The sequence below is a fragment of the Peromyscus leucopus genome, chromosome 7, assembly GCF_004664715.2.
Source record: "Peromyscus leucopus breed LL Stock chromosome 7, UCI_PerLeu_2.1, whole genome shotgun sequence".
Classification (NCBI taxonomy): domain Eukaryota; kingdom Metazoa; phylum Chordata; class Mammalia; order Rodentia; family Cricetidae; genus Peromyscus; species Peromyscus leucopus.
This window is the reverse complement of record NC_051069.1, coordinates 94,046,280-94,061,999: the sequence shown is the minus strand read 5'-3', so window position 1 is coordinate 94,061,999 and position 15,720 is coordinate 94,046,280. Positions and strand designations below refer to the sequence as shown.

The window sequence follows — 15,720 nt, the reverse complement described above, 5'->3', positions numbered from 1 at the left end:
GGCACATACACATGTCCATTCACACAGACACACGTACATGTGCACCCACATACACATGCACATGTACACACTCCATATGCACATAATAAATACATAAATAAAGCATCCTCCAGTTGGTATTGTGGTGCTTATAGTACCAGCAGGAAGGAAGCAAAACCAGGAAGATCACCAATCCGAGGCCAGCCTGAGCTGCAGACCAGGCGCTGTCTGATAGTTCCAAAGCTACCAAAGCAGCAGAACATGTGGACCACTGGTGTAGCTGGAAGTTTTCCTGTGTTCCACCCGGTTCCACAGCCCTTGGTCTCAAGTAAACACACAGAGGCTTATATTCATTACAAGCTGCATGGCCTATGGCTCAGGCTCACTACTAACTAGCTCTTACAACTTAACTCAACCCATTCCTATTACTCTGTTATTACCTGTTCTCTCACGTCTTGCTTCTCCTGGCGGTGGCTCGCAGTGTCTGCCTGACTCCACCGTTCTTCATCTCCGTCTTCAGTTTGAATGTACCACCTAACCTTCTTCTGCCTCGCCACTGGCCAAACAGCTTTATTTATCAACCAATGTGAGCAACATATACTCACAGTGTACAGAAAGACATCCCACAGCACACTGATGTCTTCTGTTCTCCTCCACACAAGGAGAGATGGAGCTATGTGCCCTCTCCTTCCTATCCTTCCTGCATCTTATCTTAGGTCATTACTTTTTTTCTGACACGTTTTCTTCCTAGCCCCACGTCTTCAGGTTCTACCCAGCTTCCTGGGCCCCTGAACTGCTCCTTCTTCTCTCACAATCACAGGCTTCCTTTCATAAGGAAGCTCTCCTCTCACATGCACAGTGAAAATGCAATAGAAGTGGGAAAATCATTGGCTGGAAGCCACCACACCCCACGTCCCTAGCTGCTGAAGCATTTTCTTTTTTGCGTGAAACTCAATGTAATCATATGCATCATCTCAGACTCCAACACGTGAGAGTTTTTCTTGTGCATTTTTTAAGTTAACATCTTAGGCCTACATATTGAACCACAAAGAAGTTAGCATTTAGACATATCTCTTTTAAACATTTCTATTAGCTTTGCCAATCATACAAAGTAATGGGTTTCCTTGTGGCATTCTTACGAACACTTCGAATGTCCTGCGATTGTATCCATCCCCACCTCTCTTCTCCCGCCAGTCCCCCTGCACTTGATCGCTTTCCTCTCTTCCACCACTTCCCTTCTACTTTCAAGGATGTTTGTTTCTTAGCCTACTCGTTACCATTTGCTCTGAGCTCCGCCTCACTTCCATCAAACACCGATGATAAAAGAGAATACTGGATACATCCACCTGACACAGATGTCAGACACCTTTGTCCTCCTTCATGGGAACATCTAAATGGCGTACCGCACCAGAGACCTTTGCCATACTGCCCGAAGGTCATCCATGTGAGTGAGGACAAGGTGTCCCCAGAAACCTAGGCATTCAGGTAGTAGATGGAGGAGGGGTGAGGTCATAAACCTCCAGGAGAGAGGGGCAGTGGTGGAAGAACGTATGCTCTCAGCAGAGTGGCAACAGTTGGACTGCCCTGCTTCCTGTTTGGTGATGGGAACAGCTTCACCAGCTCCATCAGTGTAGTGGCACAGTGGTCATCCCAGCCTTCAGCTGTAGACTTTCAAAACTGCCTGGGCCTGAGTCCCACCCCTGCAAACCTCACTTCTTTGGCCAGGGTATTACAGCTCAGTAACAGGATTTTTGAAAGCTCTCTGAGTGATTTTAATGGACATCCAGGGTTAGAACTGGGGTTGGGGAGAGGAGAATGGTTAGTGTGGAAAATACAGTAATAAAGAAGAAATGGTCAGTATTTAAGGATTAGCGAGCCAGATGAGGCCCAGACTAGAGAGCAGGAGAGTCTGGCCCTGCCTGTGGGTGTAGCTGATGAGCAGGTCATGTGTGTCATCAAGATCACCCAGCTCCTGCTCCTTGTTCTCTGGGCAGCTGCTTCAGTCCAGCTCACCACATACATCTCCATAGAAAGAAGAAATATGGTCCCTAACCCACATGAGCTCCCTATCACCTTGGTAATTCAGTTCTCCTACTTACAGATAAATTAGTATTCTGTATTATTTATTGGCTCTTTCTGAGCCTGCCAAGAGTCATTTCTGAGCCCCAACTCTGTGTCAGGTGTAGTTCTCAGATATAGTTTGGGGTAACAGAGGTGATGTGGTAACTGGTTTGTGTTCCCAGTGCTGGGAGCTGGGACCAAGGCCTTGACATCCTGAGAAAGCCCTCTATTCCCGAGCCAAATACCCGGTCGTATGGCTACTTTCTTTAATGAATTTGTCTGGCATGTTAAATGAGACATTTCCATCAATGGTTAAAATATATGGTGTCACAAGAATGATGATTATGAGTAGCTTGGGACTGTGGGAACTCTGACGGGGCTGGCTTATTATATTCGAACATGAAGTGTGGGGAAGATTCCAGCAAGTAGAGTTGGGGCCCTGAAGTTAAAGGAAACAGCACAGAGGTAGTGAAGTGGGAGTTGTTATTTAGTAACCAAATACTTCACCTTTGATGGCAGTGTGTTTGCAGACCAGTGCATCCCCTAGTGTTAGCCTCTAAGACGTTGCAGTACAGTGGTGGAAACTTGGGTATTATTATTACTGAATTGTGTTTCCTTGGTGGCATCTATATCCACGACAGCTTCCCTTTGCTGCCCCAGTTTTTATTAAAATGTATATATAACTGTCATGACACTTTGGATGAGTGCTAACAAGTGTTTTTGTTGCTGCTGAGAGACCTCAGAATGTTCTAGTCTGATGTTTGCTTGTGAGCTGGCTGAGGTCCCCTGGTCTAAACGTCCTGCCACAGAAGAGATGCTGTGTGGTTGGTCCATGGTATGGGGGCTGCAGGAAGCTGACTTAGTTTACTCTGGTGGCACTGATTGGTACCACTTTGTTAAGATTCTGTCTCCTGCGTTTCTCTGTTGTAAACTTACTGTTTTCCCTTTTAGCTGAGAACTATCCCCGGGAAGATACATTGAGATTATTATACCAGTGCTCTGTGTCTTCTCAAGGCCTCTTCCTCTGAGTCTAGCGTCTTTTAGTGGAAGTCATCCAGCAACTTTTATTTGCTGTTTGCCTGGTTGCAGTTATGTATTTCTTTTGTTTGGCTGGGATTCTCCTCTATGGAAGAGCTGTTCCCTCTCACTATTCATGTATTTATTCAATCATTTCTTTGTGTCCGTATGGACTGGTAGATATGTTTTATATTCTATAGGGTATATTCCAATGCTAGTGTTATCAGTTTTGTGGCTCAGATTGTTCTAATTTTGGCTCTTGGGTGCTTCTGTGTCTTTTTTTTTTTTCTTTGACATTCCTCTTTTCTTTTGTGAGAGGGAATAAAATTCCCTTTGCGATCCAGTTTCACTATGTAGTCCAGGCTGGTCTAGAACTCGCAGTCCTCCAGCCTTAGCTCCCCTAGTTCTAGTACTGCAGTCATGGTAAAGTCAAGTACCCCTGTGCCTGGCCTAGAAATGAGTCATTTTTTTACTAAAAACATTAACTTAGTGTTCACAATATTAGGCTTCATCTTGGTGATTTCAGACAAAATTTCTTTTGATTGGTTCTCTCCCCTCTTACCCTCCCCACCCCCCTGAGCTCCTTTCACCCCCCACCCTCCTTTCATCACTCCCCACGTGCTTTCCGGTCCTGAGTGTCCCATTTGTGATGCTCCTCCCCCACCCCAAATTCTTGTCATTTCTTTTCTATTTAGAAGTGAGTTTTTAAGAGACTTATTTATGTGTTATACTTATCTATGTGAGTGTTTATACATTTGTATGTGTATACTATCTATGTGAGTGCTTATACACATACTTGTGTGTGCACATGAGTGTGCACATGCATAGGTCAGAAGAAAGTATTGGGTTTCCTCTAGCACTCTTTAACTTATTACTTTGAGGCATGGACTACTATACTTGGAGCTTGTATTTTCTTAGATTAGAAACTAGCAAGCCCAGAAATCCTCCTGAGTGTACATATTTTAATGTGCTAGTTTGTCATTATTTCCTCTCAACAGAAGACTAGACTAAAAGCTACTGCTCATAGTCTTAATGTTTCTTACGGTACCATCACCTTCCACAATCTGTTGTTTGTAGAAGGACATTTTGCTATTGATTGGTAGTTATTCTTTATGGTGTGAGCTCACATCAGACATCTACTCATTGTGATGTACACACACACACACACACACACACACAACACACACACACACACTGGAGCCTCTGATTGAGATAGCTGTCTTCAGGGAGCTTGGTCTCTCTACACAGAACATGCCTGGACATCTCCATCCAGAAATAGTCTTCTCTAAATTCACCTTGTGCCTGTTTTATGAGTCTAGACTTTATTCAATTTTTAAATAATGTGTCTTGTATTTTTATACTTCTGAGTCAATCCATTAATGGTTTTATAGTATTAAAATTAAAATATTATCAGACATGGTGACACAAATTTGTAATCTCATCCTTTGCTGAGGCAGGAAAATCTCAAATTTGAGGTCAGCCCGAGCCACTGAGCCCCATCAAGACCATGAAGATCATTTGATTTTGAGTCTCCTTCTTACCTTGTTTGAGCATGACATACTTTGACCCTTTAACATAAAATTGAAAAGTACCTCTGCTAGCTTATTTGAAGTGTTGGTTCACAATAAAATGTCTCTAGATTTTCTTAAGTGATCTGAGAAATTTGTACCCAGGAAAAGAGGAATGAAGATTCTGTCTCAAAAATTAAATACTAACACCAATTTTCATTTAACACTGTAATGTAATGATTGACAACTGTAGTGAATTTCAGTTAAAAGAAATTAACTCATATCCAATAATCCATAAACTTAGCAAAACTTAACATTTGAGGGATGACTTTAGTTAGCCTATGACTTTATTAAATATAAATGTTAAAGTATCAGAATAATTAACATGTTCTCAAATAGTTTATTTAAAGCAGTAACCCAATGCATTATAGAATATGAGTATTGTTTCATATTGAGATTTAAAAAAAAACAAGTTCTGCTACTTTACTGTTTGAGTAGGGAGGATGTGCTATAATAATCAAACATTATAGACAAAAAGAATTTCTGATTAAGTCCTAGAAGTGTCATTTGTGTTACCAATCATAACCTGTCGTAAGAGTGGAGGGCACTTTTCAGTAACTGTTTAAAAGCTGGACTTGTCTTATTGTGCTTTGAAAAGCACAGTGTGGCTTGATATTTCCCAGCATGGATGTGCTCTATTGCAGTGAGCTTCCAGAAGGCTACACAGGTCAGGGACAGAGTATTCCTGTCCTTGCTCCCTAAATCTGTCACTGGCTTTTATCATTATTAAACAATTCCTATCCAACCTTGCTTTTCCCAAAGGCATCTTTTGCCTTTGGCATTGTTTAAGCTTCTGGGTGGAATGTTTCCACAATGGGGTAAGTTTTAAGTCTATGGCCCGTTTATGGTACTGCCTAGTACTGTTTCTCAAACTGTTGCCATGGAGCAGCTCCAGAGGCACCGGGATGCATGTTAAAAGCACGCTCTCTGATGGGGGATGAATTGGCGGGTAAACACTAACCGTGCCCATGTGGAAACCTGTGTTTGCGTCCTCAGCACCCATGCCAGAGTCACCAGACTCTGTGAACTTCGGGTTCAACTCAGAGATTTTACCTCAGTTAGCAAACGCACGCAGTAAAGAAAGACTCCTGATGTCAATCTTGGAACTCCACATGAACATACATACATGTGTGCACATATCCTCAACATGTGTCCACATACCTATGAACACACACAAACCACATTCACAAAAATAAAAATAAAACACATATTCCTTGATCTTATCCAATTGTATAGCAATACAGAGTCAGATTGAACATTTTAAACAAGCAACTTAAATGATTCTGTTGCATGCTAAACTTCGAAGTGTACCAGGCAAATGTTTATTTATTGAAGATGTGATGGGGTTGAAGGAACAACATTATGAGATATTAGCTCAATGAATTCATAAGGGGCAGACTTTTCACTTCAAAATGGAGAGGTGGGGCAGAAGGATGCTCTGTGCCCTTCTCGCCTTGAAGAGATCCTTTGTCTAGTCTTTGAACACTCCCACTTTACTTGTGTGGACTTCTGAGAACGTTCTGTTTGGTCTTTTGAAGTAGTTGTAAGCACTTCTGTTGACAGCCTTAAAAGTGGATTGGGGATTTAAACTCGTCCCTGGCAATCAAAGATGTTGTTTGGAACACTGTAGAGGAGTTTTCTTCACTTCTTCAAGGTCTCAGTGTTTCAAAAGCCATCTGATGTTGGCTAATTGGGATGGGGTGTGAAGGGACAGTTTGGGTTATAGATTTTCAAAACCTAAGCAGTGCACATCAAGGCTTTTTGTGTAACTTTAAGAGGTGACATTAGTGACAGGACATCTTTCTGACTGTAGCATCAATGAAGGGCAACGTTAACATTGGCTCAAGTTCAAGTCCATTCTCTTTTTACTGAAGTTTGTTTTAGTGAGAAAGTCATCATTAAACATTTCTCAAAGACAAAGTTGAGAAAACAAAACTTAGGATGTGCAATAAGAGCTTGTGACCTTTTATGAAATGAACTGGATTTTACTTAGGTGGTAAGTTTAGAAAAAGAAATAAAGGCTCCCACATTGCTGGGTTAAAATCAGATGGTTTCACGGAAGCTGTATTTCTTTCTTTGTGATACACAAGCATAAGTGTTGTCTTAATCTGTGAATGACTTGCCTACCTCACCCACATCCTCAGGAGATAATATACAGAGTGCTTATTAAAGAACCTGGTGAATGCAAAACAAAAGGTTTTTTTTTTTCCTCAGAGAGAAATTTAAGAAAATGAAAATGAAAGGGTGTGGAGTAACTTAAGACCATCATCTTGGCTTTAGGGTTTTGGTGTCTTATCTTCATGCTGACTTAACAGTCTCTTGGTTGAGTCTGTAGTGAGAACTGATAACATTTCTTCTTATGATTCTACCCAGAGAACGAAGAGAGGTTTGCATAGCTCCTTCTAGAATTTCACTTTCAGGCCTATTATTTCAGGGGTTGCTTTTCCAATTTATTCCTCAATAATACAAATATATCTTGCATAGTTACAAGAATCCATATATTGAATATCAATGCAGGAAATGGGCATGTAAATTCTGCTATTTGAGAAGTTTGAGTAGAGCCTGGGGATGCACCTTTGTGGTAGAGGGTTTGCCCATCATTTGAGAGGCCCTGGGTTTAATGGTGGGAAAGAGTTTGCCCATCATTTGAGAGGCCCTGGGTTTAATGGTGGTAGAGGATTTGCCCATCATTTGGGAGGCCTTGGCTTTAATGGTGGGGGAGGGTTTGCCCAGCTTTTGAGAGGCCCTGGCTTTAATGGTGGTAGATGGTTTGCCTAGCTTTTGAGAGGCCCTGGCTTTAATGGTGGGAGATGAATGACAGAGCAGCAGTCAGTGTCACCATAGAAACAATTATGCTCACTCTCAAAGAAGACAGTGCAGACGCCATGAGTGCATAGAGCTTCGTATTCAAATGGTATGGTTTTATAATGACAATATGTAGAGAGATTTTTTTTCTTTGGGCTGCCAGCTTACAAAAAATGACATGGAGACTTATTATTAATTATTAAAGGTTGGCCTTAGCTTAGGTTTGTTCCTAACTGTTTTTTATAACTTAAGTTAACCCATATCTTTTAATCTATGTTCTTTTACATGACTTGGTTACCTTTACTCTGTATTGCCCAGCCTGCTTCCCCTCCATCTGGCTGGGGACTCTGCCTTCTTCTTCCCTGAGACCTCTCTGTCCCTAGAACTCTGGCTTACTCTCTTCCTGACTAGCCATTGACCATTTGGATCTTCATTAAACCAATCACAGTAACACTTCTTCGCATAGTGTAAAGGAATATTCTGCAACAACAATAGGAACTTGTAGTTTGAGAATAAATTCCTAAAAGGAATGCTATTTTAATTCACAGATAAATTTTTGAAATCTCATTATTATTATAAGTGAGATAGGCAATTATATATTTGAAGGTCAAATTTATGAAGACAGCTATACTTATGTTGGCCATTCTAAAGTGCTAAATATTGGAAATATAGAAGAAGCTAGTGTCAATATTTCTTGTGTGTGTGTATGTGTGTGTGCATCTGTGTGTGTGTACAGTGTACATGCCTGTGTTTGCAGTGTGCATGCCTGTGTGCGCATGCCTGTGTGTACAATAAACATGCCTGTGTGTATGCAGTATGTCTGTCTGTGTATGCATTATGCATGCCTGTGTGTGCAGTATGCATGCTTGTGTGTGTGTGCAGTGTACATACATACCTGTGTGTATGCAGTGTTAGTGTTAGTGTTTGTGTGTGTGTGTGTGTTTGGAGGCCAGAGGACAACTTCCTGTTCTTTAAAGCCTTTACCTTGTTATTTTTAGGGACTCTTATTGACCTGAAACTCACCAGTTAGGTCAGGCTGGTTGTTAAGCCCCAGGGACCCTCCTGTCTCTACTGCCTCAGGACTGGGATTGCAATTACCTACCACCATCCCCTGATTTTTCATGTACATTTTGGGACTCGAACGTGTGTCCTCAGGATTGCACAGCAAACAATTTACCAACTGAATTCTAACTCTCAACCCTCACTCATTTTTTTTTAGGTTCCATCCATCTGTCCATTTCTCCTTCCCTCTCTCTCCCCCTCCCCAGGAGATGAAGCACTGTTTTTCTGACATTAGAAATGTGTACCACAGTCAGAATATCCTTTAGATATTATCCAGTTAGAGTCCTTGGATGGGAATAGAAAGCTGATAATAGAGACAGTGTAGTAGATATGGGCTACCTTTTGTCTGAAGAGCTTTCTCATCCATTCCTTAGGATGCTACAATGATCGGACTGTCAAAAAATAATTTGTACAACCTGCAGAAATACTATTACTGCACAGTTTGTGTGCTGTGGCGAACTCTGAGACATGCTAAGGGTGGAAAGTGAGTGCTGGAGAAGCACATTTGGAGAAGGATAGGGGAACTGGTCTCTCTCTCTCTCTCTCTCTCTCTCTCTTCTCTCTCTCTCTCTCTCTCTCTCTTGCTAAGAGTTAAATATTAATTCACTGTATTTTTTAATTCCAAGAAGCTTTGATCTCCTTGGCCTAGAAAATCCAGTGAGGAAGGCTGTTTCATCAAGGCTGCATGTGAATGTTTGATATGCTTTGGACTTCTTATTTCGTAGTTTGCAAAGAGAAAGTGCTATGCTTTGGACTTCTTATTTCGTAGTTTGCAAAGAGAAAGTGCTTAGCAAATATTTGCACACTGCACTGGAAGGAAATTAAAAACTGTATTACAAGCAGTTAGTCCATTGGCCACATGTTGTTTGATTACAACTAATCTCTCCCGATTGCCCCGTTGGCTAGAAATACCTTTGCACTGCATCTGAGGAGGATTCTGCCTAGTCTGTGTGGCTTTATTTTGATCTTATGGTCCCATGGCCATGGCAGGTATCTCTTGCACTCTCCAGGGGATCTGTGCTTCACATCCCACAAAAGCATTTTTTCTGGCCTTTTTCTTCTGAGGACACATATCAAGCAAGCTTTAATCTCTCAGTGTTTTAATGTTGAAGTTTTGAGGTACATGGGTTCTCTAAGAAAATTTAACACTCTGCATTTTATTTTCTGTGGTAATTAAAATATATTAAGACATATTGTCATCAGAGTCACATCAGACACTGCCAGGCAAATCGAGACATTCATGATTGTCAACTTCAGGCCTTAATATTTTTACCTTTCACCAACATGTAAGGGACTAAATGCTTCCCTGTTGTGTTCAGAACCATGCACTCACCACCAGCCACTGTATTCCCGAGGGGTTTGCTGAAGTTTAATAGAGAAGGGGAAACTCAGCCATTCCCAGACACTGTCAGCATCAAAATGACCTGGGACTGCAAGGTGGCTCAGTGAGGAAAAGCACTTGCCCTACACATCTGATGACCTGAGTTCAATCCCCAAACCCCACAGTGGAAGGACAGAGTCTACTCTGGAAATTGTCCTCTGACCTCCAACTATAACACACATACCCCTTATTTATACACACATTAATAATAAAACAAATTTAAGTTAAAATTCAAAAGAATCTCCCATAGCAGCCAGTGCTGGTGCACCATGCCAACAGCAATTTCATTTCAGGAAAACGTCAATTAATGTCTCTGATTTGAATTTTACTGTCTTCCATTTTTTAAAAAGATTTCATTTATTTATTATGTATACAGCATGTATGACTGCAGGCCAGAAGAGGGCACCAGATCTCATTACAGATGGTTGTGAGCCACCATGTGGTTGCTGGGAATTGAACTCAGGACCTCTGGAAGAGCAGTCAGTGCTCCTAACCGCTGAGCCATCTCTCCAGCCCCTGTCTTCCATTTTTAACTTTTACTTATGTTAGGGTTCTGTATGCAAAGTTAGGGTACTAGGAAAGTTATTCCTAGTCTTATATGAACACAGATTCAGGGGATGTCATCCAGATTTGTGTTGCACCTGATAACACTTCTCCATTATATAATTCGTTTTTTTCCTTGCTTTATGGCAAAGATAAAACCCACTTAGATGGACATGAACTAGAGGACAATGGCAGATTTTACTTGGTAACTGCTGACAATAAGCATAAGAGCTCGCTGGATGGTGGTGGCGCATGCCTGTATTCCCAGCACTCAGGAGGCAGAGGCAGGCAGATCTCTGTGAGTTCGAGGCCAGCCTGGGCTACAGAGTGAGTTCCAGGAAAGGCACAAAGCCACACAGAGAAACCCTGTCTCGAAAAACAAAAAACAAAACAAAACAAAACAAAAAACCCCCCAAAACCAAACAACAATAACAACAACAAAAAACCAAACAAAATGCCCAGAAAGAATAAGAGTTCTGGCCGGGCAGTGGTGGCGCCCGCCTTTAATCCCAGCACTCGGGAGGCAGAGGCAGGCGGATCTTTGTGAGTTCGAGGCCAGCCTGGGCTACCAAGTGAGTTCCAGGAAAGGCGAAAAGCTACACAGAGAAACCCTGTCTCGAAAAACAAAAAAAAAAAAAAAAAAAAAAAAAAAAAAAAAAAGAATAAGAGTTCTGTTTGGATTTATGTGGGAGTGACTATGTTTTCAGGAAGACGAGTAGTTAGATGACTTCTAAGACATGCAGAACATTCAGTTTTCATTTCCCCAGAGGGGCTGGTCCCATCTGGGTCATCCATCTTGGTATCTCCTTATACTTGGGATACCAAGACATATCCACTACGTCTTGGGTTTGCTTGCCTTACATTGTTGAGAGAACTTGGTATTAAAATTTTACCTATTAAAAATATGAAAGATTATGTTGTTTTGTTTCAGGGCCGAGATCTGGACTATAAAATTCAGGAATATAAAGAAGCTGGGAAAATCTTTCCTGAAAACCAGATAGTAGAATGGTTTATCCAGTTGTTGCTTGGAGTTGATTATATGCATGAGAGGTATGTTGGCTGGCTTCTGGGGACAGGGTATAGTTTTTAATGCTCATGTCTGAACTTGAAAAGTTAATATTTTTGATTGATTTGAAAGCAAACAGGTCCAGAAGATGAATGGCCACCATCAAACATCTGTAATATTTTATAATATGATTTTTTTCTTGGGGAAACTGTTGAATAATTATTTACTCACATAGTATTTATTTATATCAGTTGTGTGTATGTGAGTGCAGGAGTGTGCAGGTGTGTGCATGTCACAGCTTGGGTGTGGGACAGCCTTTTTGATGTCAGTCCTTTCCTTTCACCTTGTCTGAGGTTGGATAGATGTTCTCTGCTGAATATGCCAGGCCCTTTGGCCTCCGAGTCTCCTGCCTCACCTCCCATTCTGCCAGGAGGACTCAGGTTGCAGACCGAGGTTCCTACATTCAGCTTTTTTTATATGGGTACTTGGGATTTGAACTCAGGCCCTCATGTTGCACAGTCAGCACTTTACACACTGAGTCATGTCTCTAGCTCTGCCCCCCTTTTGTAGTTCTAGAAACCAAGTTGATTTGCAATGTAGCAGAAACTGTATTGAGCATGGTGGGTGCCTTATTTAACCATCTTCTAAAGCATTGTATGATCTCTTCAGATGTTAAGGTGTTAAATCGTTTTAGACCCATCAAATGATACAAATGAATTTGTAAGAATAGACTCTTGCAAAGTGGGCAGTCATGGCACACTCACTGCGGAGTGACCAGACCACCCAGGAACAGTTATCTTGAGTGATAGTGATATTCCTAGGGCACAGCAAGGCCTGGTGGTTTGGAGATGTCATTGCTTAAGTGTGTCATCTGTGGTATCCGATAGCATAAAAAGTAATCAGATTCCCTTGCAATTGGCCACTTATCTGCTGAAACACATGCTCGATAACACAGATAGTGACTAATTCAGTGTGACTCCCAGCAGTTTCTGAGGTGATGTCCTGAGATAATGGTGAAATAACCTGATAGAGGAGAAAGTGGGATGTAGCCTAGAACACACTGGCACAGGAGACCACTTCCTAAATATAACACCAGTAGCATAGACACTGAGAGTAACAATTAATAAATGGAACCTCCTGAAACTTAGAAGCTTCCGTAAGACAAAGAACACAGTCAATAAGACAAAAAGTCAGTCTACAGAATGGGAAAAGATCTTCACCAACCCCACATCTGGCAGGGGGCTGATCTCCAAAATATATAAAGAACTTAAGAAACTAGACAGCAAAATACCAGACAATCCAATTAAAAAATGGGCTACAGATCTAAACAGAGAATTCTCAATAGAAGAATCCCAAATAGCTGAAAGACATTTAAGAAATTGTTACACATCCTTAGTCATCAGGGAAATGCAAGTCAAAACAATTCTAAGATACCATCTTAAACCTATCAGAACAGCTAAGGTCAAAACCACTGATGACAGCTTATGTTGGAGAGGATGTGGAACAAGGGGAACACTCCTCCACTGTTGGTGGGAGTGCAAACTTGTACAGCCACTCTGGAAATCAATATGGCGGTTTCTCAGAAAACTGGGAATCAATTTATCTCAAGACCCAATGATACCACTCTTGGTCATATACCCAAGGAATGTTCAATCATACCACAAGGACACTTGCTCAACTATGTTCATAGCAGCATTATTCATAACAGCAAGAACCTGGAAGCAATCTAGATGCCCCTCAACCAAAGAATGGAAAAAGAAAATGTGGTACATTCACACAATGGAGTATTACTCAGCTGTAAAAAACAGTGACATCATGATATTTTCAGGCAATGGATGGAACTAGAAAATATAATCTTGAGTGAGGCAAGCCAGATTCAGAAAGACAAACATGGTATGTACTCATTCATATGTGGATACTAGATGTAAAGCAAAAGATAATCAGACTACAACCCACAGCTCCAGAGAAGCTGAAGACAAGGAAGAGCCTAAAAAGGACATACAGATCACCTTGGGAAGGGGAAACAGAGGAGATCTCCATGAGTAAACTGGGGGTGGGGGGCAATTGAGGGGAGGAGATAGGGGATGAGAACATAAGGGAACAAGATGGTTGAGCTGGGAGAGGGACAGAGTAGGAAGTAAAAGAGATATCTTGATGGGGGAGACATTATGGGGATAGGGAGAAACCGGGTGCTAGGGAAGTTCCCAGGAATCTACAAGGATGACCCTAGATTAGACTACTGGCAATAGTGGTGAGGGTGCCTAAACTACCCTGGTAATCAGATTGGTGAATATCCTAACTCTCTTCATAGAGCCTTTGTCCAGTAACTGATGGAAGCAGATGCAGAGATCCACAACCAAGCACCAGGCTGAGCTCTGGGAGCCCAGTCGAAGAGAGGGAAGAGGGATTATATATGATGAGCAAGGGGGTGGGGGTCAAGATCATGGTGGAGAAATCTACAGAGACAACTGAACCAAGCTTATTGGAACTCATGAACTTCAGACTGACAGCTGTGGAACCTACATGGGACTGGACTAGATCTGCATATGGGAGACAGTTGTGTAGCTGGGTCTATTTGAGGGGCCTCTGGCAGTGTGATCAGGATCTGGATCCTATTACCTATGGTCAGACACCTACTCACCTCTGATGAAGCAGGGGCTTGGTCCTGCCTTGGCAATGTACAGACTTTGCTGTATCCCCATGGGAGAACTTACCCTGTTGGAAGAAGGGATGAGGGGGCAGAAGGTGGGGGAGTGGGAGGAGGGATGGGGGGGGCCTGTGCCTGTGGTTGGTATGTGAAATGAATAAAAATTTTTTTCAATAAAAAGAAATACCATATAATCTTTAATAAGCAGCCTGAAGCTGCTGTTGGCTGCTGTGCATGCACACTTACATTGTATTGTCATCCATCCTTCTTCCTTCCCTTTCTCCCTCCCTCTTCCCTTCCTTCCTTCCTGTCTTTCCTGTACCACTGCTTCTTAGCATATTATTGGCTTATTGCATAAAGGATGTAATTATAAAACAATACCAACAAAGATGCCCCACTGTGGGGGTTGTTCTGTGTGCAAAGTATACAGTTGGAATCTGGTTGATTTAAGAGCCCAAACTTGACTTGTTTTCTATTCTTGTTTTTCAATTAGTTTGTATTATACAGGGTTATATAAAGCTATTCCCATGCCAGTATAAAATATACTCTGAGCACATTTCCCCCAATATTTTTGATGTGCTTAAGATTACTTAGTGATAGTTAAAAATAAATGAGTTTAAAAACAACCTCCAAAAGGAGGAGTTCCATTTTCAGTCTGTCAGTATTTATAAAGAGTCATTTCACAGGGCTACATATGTGGATGTTACTGAATCTGTGGATCTGGAATTCTATTCTTTGTGATTCAGATGAAAAATGATGATGTCTCCTAATCATTATATTGTAACCAATCATTATAAGCTTCTTGTGTATAGAGCAATGCCAATTTTATGTTTTAATTCACCTTATTCATGTAATACCAATAAACTAAAGAGGAGTCCTGAGCTCAGAGAACTGCAGGTTAACTGTGAGTGGTAAAACCTTACAGTGTCATAGCTGAAGGCAGGTGGCTATCCAGAATCACTGTCTCCACTGAATGACAGACCATGACTTTGGGCAAACTGCTTGACATCTCTGAGCCTTGTTTCTTCATCTGTAAGATAGTAACAAGGAAGGGACTGTCACTGCTCATTTTGTAAGACTGTAGGGCATGGACACTGGAATCTTATGCACGTAAGAAGCTTCTATAATATTATCATCTGTGGTAATAATTAAATATAGACACAAGGGTGCAGTCAGCAGACAGGTTTTTTAAAAATGTAACAATCACATGTGTTGGCAAAGATGAAGAGCAACTCCACATTTGTCACATTATTTGTGGGGTGGTCATTGGTATAAATGCTTTGGGGAACTGTGTAATAGTATTTTCTAGACTAAACATACAAATAGTGGTTCTATTTCTTGGGAGGGCAGTAATGAGTGATGATCTTTTGGATATAGACCAAAAGAATCAAAGTGAATATATGGTAGACAGATGTGTACTCATGTTCTCTCTGGCACTCACACATGATCAAGTTATGGAATCATCACAGATACCCATCAGTGGTATCTATGTACATCGGTGGGGCTTCTTCATACATAGTAAAGAATCATGTGTCATTTACAGGAAATTGGGTGGAATCAGAGATCAAATCAGATGACACCAGACTTAGAGAAATGCCATGTTTTCTGTTACACGTAGAATCTAGATTTTATAAAAGGATATGAAAGTAGG

At 41.4% G+C, this 15,720-nt stretch overlaps 1 protein-coding gene across 3 annotated transcripts in view; it reads left to right on the top strand.

The window, feature by feature from the left end:
- Window positions 1–15,720, top strand: part of Nek11 (NIMA related kinase 11) — a 221,000-nt gene that overhangs the window by 44,235 nt on the left and 161,045 nt on the right. For all 3 annotated transcript variants that reach the window (XM_037207892.1, XM_028869889.2, XM_037207893.1), the window contains exon 4: window positions 11,348–11,466. In XM_037207892.1, coding sequence (XP_037063787.1) covers window positions 11,348–11,466 — 119 coding nt within the window. The remainder of the gene's footprint in view (window positions 1–11,347; window positions 11,467–15,720) is intronic.